We start from the raw sequence: 6,878 nt of genomic DNA, 5'->3' as shown, positions 1-6,878 counted from the left end.
TGCTTGAACCTGGGAGGCAGAGGTTGCAGTGAGCTGAAATTGAGCCACTGTACTCCAGCCTGGGCAACAGACCGAGACTCCATCAAAAAAAAAAAAAAAAAAAAACTTTCTGAAAAGTTCCAAGTAAATATAAAGCAAAACATTTCCCCTACATTGGCTTGATTCTACTTCCCCTTCTCTTCACATATTTTAGGATGTTAAGAGTTGCCAGATATTTTGGGTTAGTGGTAGGTTTCTTTTTCTTTCATCTCACTTAAAAATGGAAAATTTTTACCTACCAAAATGTTGTATCAGAACTAAGAATTTCAATATATGCTGTCAATAGAACCTAGAAAAGTTTAGTTGTGGTTGTGACTTATTTATAATCCTATTTGGTATGTCCCTTAAATGAGGTTTTACATTTCTAGCAATAGTGGGACATTTTTCCAAGCTGCCACAAATGATGAAGTTCACGTAGAAAGATGTTTTTGCACAGAATAATAAAAAGGCTGAGGCTGCTCTTAAAACAACATGCTTGGATTTTCAAAAACATTTAAAATCATAAAAAATCCTTTTACCAATGAAAAATGACAATTCTAGTGGGAAAAATCATTCAACTAATAAATAAAAATAACCCCAGATGACTTCACTATCTCCCCTATGTTAAGAATATCTATAATCACAGACAATATAAAGTTTTTCTAATGATAACTCTTAATAGCTTACAAAAAGTTTAAAACCTCAAAACAAGCTAAAATATTTTAAATTTGTAATTGAAGTTAACTGAGAACATAAACACTACCACTGTGTCCCCCCTAAACGCTTTTGTTCTTCTAAATGTGATCCCCCATAACTCTTACCTCTACAAAGTAAAATCCAAACCCATGAAATAAAGTTCATGGGGAATACTATCCTTCTGATTTTTATTGAAAAATTTCCATGACTATTTCTATGAAAACATTAAAGTCCTTAATCTCGTTGCTAGAGCTAATGCAAGAATGCACAAATACACACATGCATATATTCATTTTACTAGCTGTTGTCTTATTTAGACCATATAAAAAGATCTTTAATATGCATTGGCCCCAAATTTTCACTTTGGATCAACTATTCCATCTACATTGGAGAGATTAGGATATATAAATAAATTACATAATCTCACTTTATATGAAACACTGCAAATTAAACTTTTAGTTATCTGGTGTTTTAAGTTGAATAGTTCAGATAAACAGGCAAACTTTTCTGCCTCCTCTATTGGGCGATTATCTAAGCTTTTTGAATTGTCTTGTTCAAAGCCACAAGTTGAATTATTTTCACTGAGATTCTATAAAATTTCATGAATGTCACAGCTATAAATCCTAAAATCCAAAAATAAAACAAACGATAACCTCAAGGAAATGAGCCAATTCTTTAAAAGACACAACCTGTCAAAACTCACACAAGAGGAAATAGACAATCTGAATAGGCCCATATCAATTAAAGAAATTCAATTAATAATGAACAACCGGCCGGGCGCAGTGGCTCAAGCCTGTAATCCCAGCACTTTGGGAGGCCGAGACGGGCGGATCACGAGGTCAGGATATCGAGACCATCCTGGCTAACACGGTGAAACCCCGTCTCTACTAAAAAATACAAAAAAACTAGCCGGGCGAGGTGGTGGGCGCCTGTAGTCCCAGCTACTCCGGAGGCTGAGGCAGGAGAATAGCGTGAACCCGGGAGGTGGAGCTTGCAGTGAGCTGAGATCCGGCCACTGCACTCCAGCCTGGGCAACAGAGCCAGACTCCATCTCAAATAATAATAATAATAATAATAATAATAATAATAATAATAATAATAATAATAATAATAATGAACAACCTTCCAAAACATAAAGTCCCAGGCTCATATCAGTTCACTGGTGAGTTCTACTAAACATTTAAGGAAGAAATTACACAAATTCTTCACAATCTCTTTCAGAAGACAGAAGCAGAGGAATACTCCCTAATTCATTGTAAAAGACCAGCATTATCCTATTACCAAAATTGGACAAAGTGATTATAAGAAAACTATAAACCAACATCTCTTATGAACATAGATACAAAAACCCTTAACAAAATATTACAGCAAATCCAACAGTGTGTAAAGAGTTATAAATCATAATCAAGTGGGATTTATCCTAGGTATGCAAAGCTCGTTTGAAATCAAATAACATAATGTATCACAACAAAAGACTGAAGAAAAGTCACAAGATCATAGATGCGAAAAAAAGCATTTTACAAAATCCAGCACCCATTCATTATAAAACCTTTCAGTAAACTAGGAATAGAGGGTAACTTCCTCAACTTAATAAAGAATATCTAAAAGCAGCCCTAAAGCTAACATCATATTTCATGGTGAGAAACTAGCAGCTTTCCCACTAATATTAGGAATAAGGCAACGATGTCCCCTCTCATCCCTCTTTTTCAATATTATACTGGAACTCTTAGTTAATGCAATGTCAAGAAAAGGAAGTAAAAGGTATACAGATTGAGAACGAAGAAATAAAACCATCTTTGTTCACAAATGACATAACTGTCTATATAGGAAATCAAGATTATACAAAGGTTGAAGAATACAAGTTAATATAGAGAAGCCAGTTGCTTTCCTACGTACCAGCAATGAAGAAGTGCAATTTGAAATTTAAAACACGATACAATTTACATTAGCAGAAAAGAAATGAAATACTTAGGTATAAATCTAGCAAAATGTACACAAGATCTGTATTAGGAAAACTACAAAACTCTGATGAAATAAATCAAAGAAGAACTAAATAAATGAAAACATTCCATGTTTATAGGTAGGAAGACTCAGTATTGTTAAGATGTCAGTTCTTCCCAACTTGATCTATAGATTCGGTACAATCTTAATCAAACTCCCATCAAGTTATTTTGAGGATAGTGACAAACTGATTCTAAAGTTTATATGGAGCGGCAAAAGACCAAGAAAAGTGAATATAATACTGAAGGAGAAAAAAGAGAACTGACACTACCTGACTTAAGACTTACAATAAAGCTACAATAATCAAGAGAGTGTGGTATTGGTGAAATAACAAATAAATCAATGGAACAGACTAAAGAGTCCAGAAATAGACCCACATAAACACAGTTAGCTGATCTTTGTCAAAGGAACAAAAGTAATGCAATGGAGAAAAGATAGTCTTTTCAACAAATGGTGTTGGAACAACTGGCCAGGCCAAATAATAAATTTAGAAGCAGACCTTACACTATAACTCAGAATGGATCACAGATCTAAGTGTACAACACAAAACAATAAAACTCCTAGGAGACATTATAAAAGAAAATCTAGATGACCTTGGGTATGGAGATGAATTTTTAAATACAACACCAAAGGCATGATCCATGAAAGGAATAATCGATAAGACAGACTTCATTAAAATTAAAAACTTCTGCTCTGCAAAAGACATTGTACACTGTAGGCCAGGCACGGTGGCTCATGCCTGTAACCCTAGCACTTTGGGAGGCCGAGGCAGGAGGATCGCCTGAGGTCAGGAGTTCGAGACCAGCCTGGCCAACATGGCAAAAACCCATCTCCACTAAAAATACAAAAATTAGCTGGGCGTGCTGGTGGGCGCCTATAATTCCAGCTACTTGGGAGGCTGAGGCAGAAGAATCATTTGAACCTGGGAGGCAGAGGTTGCAGTGAGCTGAGATCATGCCACTTTACTCCAGCCTGGGTCAAATTGGGAAACTCAGTCTTAAAAAAAAAAAAAAAAAAGACATTGTACACTGCCAAGAGAATGAGTAGACAAGACATAAATTGGGAGAAAATATTTGCAAAAGATATATCTGATAAAGGACTGTTATCCAAAATATACAAATAACTCTCAAAACTCAACAATAACCAGGTACAGTGACATGCTCCAGAAGTCCTAGCTACTCCAGAGGCTGAGGCAAGAGGACAGCTCGAGGCTAGGAGTTTGAGGCTGTACTGTGCTATAATTGCACCTGTGAATAGCCACTGTTCTCCTGCATGGGCAACCTAGTGAGACCCCATCTCTTAAAACAAAAACAAAAACAAAAACAAAAACATAAAACAGCAACTCAAAGTACTGTAATTTTTTTTTAAATAAGAAAAAATAAAATACAAATTAAAAAACCCTCAACAATAAGAAAATGAACAACCCGATTAGAAAATGAGCCAAAGATCTGAACAGACACTTCATCAGAGAAGATATATAGATGGCAAATAAGCATATGAAAAGATGTTCCATATCATATGTCACTAGGGAAATGCAAATGAAAACAAAAAGGAGATATCGCTATGCACCTAAGAGAATGACCAAAATCCAGGAAACTGACACCAAGTGCTAGTGAAGATGTGGAGCAACAGGAACGCTCATTAGTTGCGGGTGGGAATACAGAATTGTATAGCCACTTTGGAAGAGTGTTTGGTGCTTTCTTATGAAACCAAACATACTCTTATCAAGGATTGAGGTTGCTGGGTAGTATGATATTCACCCTAGGTGTTGAAAACAGCCCACAGAAAAACCTGGATCAGTATGTTTATAGCAGCTTTATTCCTCATTGCCAAAACTTGGAAGCAATCAAGATTTCCTTCAGCAGGTGATGGATAAACAAACTGAGATACATCCATACAAAGGAATAGTACTCAGCGCTAAAAAGGAATGAGTTATCAAGCCACAAAAAGACATGGAAGACCCTTAAATGTATATTACAAAGTGAAAAAAAAAATCTGAAAAGAATACCTACTGTCTGATTCCAACTACATGACATTTTGGAAAAAGCAAAACTGTGGAGACCACAAAAAGATAACTGCTTGCCAGGGGTTTTGGGGGATAGAAGTATGAATAAGCAGAGAACAAGGATTTTTGGGATAGCAAAAATTTTGCAGGATATTACAATGGGGGATGTGTGTCATTATACATTATACTAACCAAGGAATGTATAACACCAAGAGTGACCCTACTGTAAATTGTGGACTTTGAGTGACTATCACGTGTCAACGTAGGCTCATCTATTGTGAGAAATGTACCATTCAGGTGGGCAATGTTGATCACGGGGGAGCTAAGCACATGGGGGTGGTAGTAAGTATAAGGGAAATCTCTGTACCTTCTACTCAACTTTGCTGTGAACCTAAAACTGCTCTAAAAAATAAAGCCTTGGGCCGGGCGCGGTGGCTCACGCCTGTAATCCCAGCACTTTGGGAGGCCGAGGCAGGCGGATCACAAGGTCAGGAGATCGAGACCATCCTGGCTAACACGGTGAAACCCCGTCTCTACTAAAAATATAAAAAATAAGCCAGGGGTGGTGGCGGGCGCCTGTAGTCCCAGCTACTCGGGAGGCTGAGGCTGGAGAATGGGGTGCACTTGGGAGGTGGAGTTTGCAGTGAGCCGAGATCGCACCACTGCACTCTAGCCTGGGCGACAGACACTCCGTCTCAAAAAAAAAAAAAAAAAATTAGCCAGGCATGGTGGCGGGCACCTATAATACCAGCTATTCAGGAGGCAGAGGCAGGAGACCCACTTGAACCCGGGAGGTGGAGGTTGCAGTGAGCCATTGCACTATAGCCCGGGTGACAGTGCGAGGCTCCATCTCAAAAATAAATAGATAAAGAAATAATAAAGTCTACTAAAAACAAAACAAAAAAACCAAAAGACACTAGAACAAATTTTATATTAATTTTATTTAGGTATGCATGTCATATAAAAGTTTCATCTCATAATTTTAAAGATACATAATTACTTATATATATAATACTTCCATCTAGTTTATTAATCATCATTAATCCCTGGTCTCTGAATCTGCCTCTGCTTCCTCTTCCAAGGCTTGATGCAGAATATAACTGCCCATGGAGGGCAGGGGGACAAGAAATTAAGGGTCCCAGGGAGACCCAGTTTCAGTTATCCTTGATGACACTGAGAGGCATTCAGTACCATGAACATGTTGTTCAAACATAAATGAGAAAGTAAACTATCTGGTTTTTCCACACAAAGTGCAGTTCATATCTCTATAGATTTAACTACTAACAAGCTACATCCAAGCTACAACTACTACTGAATACTTGGAGGTATCATCAATATCCGGCTTCCAATTTCCACTCTCTAAAATATTTCTCCATTGTGTTCCTAGATTTCCAGGTGCCAACATTTACGGTAGGTATGATTTTCTGGGGCTTCAGCCACTGGACAAAGCGCTTCATTTCTAGGTAGCTGCTGTGTTCACTGTAAGGAATTCCTGTAACACCAAAGAAACAAAGTTGTACACTACAATCAAATTAATTTAAAAATTCACAATCCTAAAACAGAATAAAACAGAAGAGAAAAGCAATCCACAGTATTTTTGTCAAAAACTCCTTGGTGCTTTAGTTTTCATAAGAAAATCTGTTGATATCTTTTATGAATAATAAAGATTAAGACATTAAAATGATGCTGACATGCTTTGGCTCTGTGTCCCCACCCAAATCTCATCTCAAATTGTAATCCCTATGTACTGCGGAAAGGGCCTGGTTGGAGGCGACTGGATCATGGGGGTGGATCTGCCCCTTGTTCTTCTGATAGTGAGTGAGTTCTTGGTCAGGCATGGTGGCTCACGCCTGTAATCCCAGCACTTTGGGAGGCCGAGGCGAGCAGATTACCCGAGGTCAGGAGTTGGAGGCCAGCCTGGCTAACATGGTGAAACCCCATCGCCACTAAAAATACAAAAATTAGTCAGGCATGGTGGCTCATGCCTGTAATCCCAGCTACTCGAGAGACTGAGGCAGAAGAATTGCTTGAACCGGGTAGATGGAGGTTGCAGTGAGCCTAGATCATGCCACTGTACTCCAGCCTGGCGATACAGCAAGGTTCTTGTCTCAAAATAAATAAATAAATAAATAAATAAATAAATAAATAAATAAATAAA

General features: G+C 37.8%; 1 protein-coding gene across 1 annotated transcript in view; it reads right to left on the bottom strand.

The window, feature by feature from the left end:
• Nucleotides 1–5,642: 5,642 nt before the first annotated feature.
• DCLRE1A (DNA cross-link repair 1A) overlaps nucleotides 5,643–6,878 on the bottom strand; it is a 20,140-nt gene continuing 18,904 nt past the window's right edge. Inside the window, exon 11 of the mRNA XM_023206638.2 lies at nucleotides 5,643–6,212. Within this exon, the coding sequence (XP_023062406.1) occupies nucleotides 6,052–6,212 (161 nt within the window). The 3' untranslated portion in view covers nucleotides 5,643–6,051. The remainder of the gene's footprint in view (nucleotides 6,213–6,878) is intronic.

The sequence above is a fragment of the Piliocolobus tephrosceles genome, chromosome 9, assembly GCF_002776525.5.
Source record: "Piliocolobus tephrosceles isolate RC106 chromosome 9, ASM277652v3, whole genome shotgun sequence".
Lineage (NCBI taxonomy): Eukaryota > Metazoa > Chordata > Mammalia > Primates > Cercopithecidae > Piliocolobus > Piliocolobus tephrosceles.
This window is presented reverse-complemented; position numbering and strand designations above follow the sequence as displayed.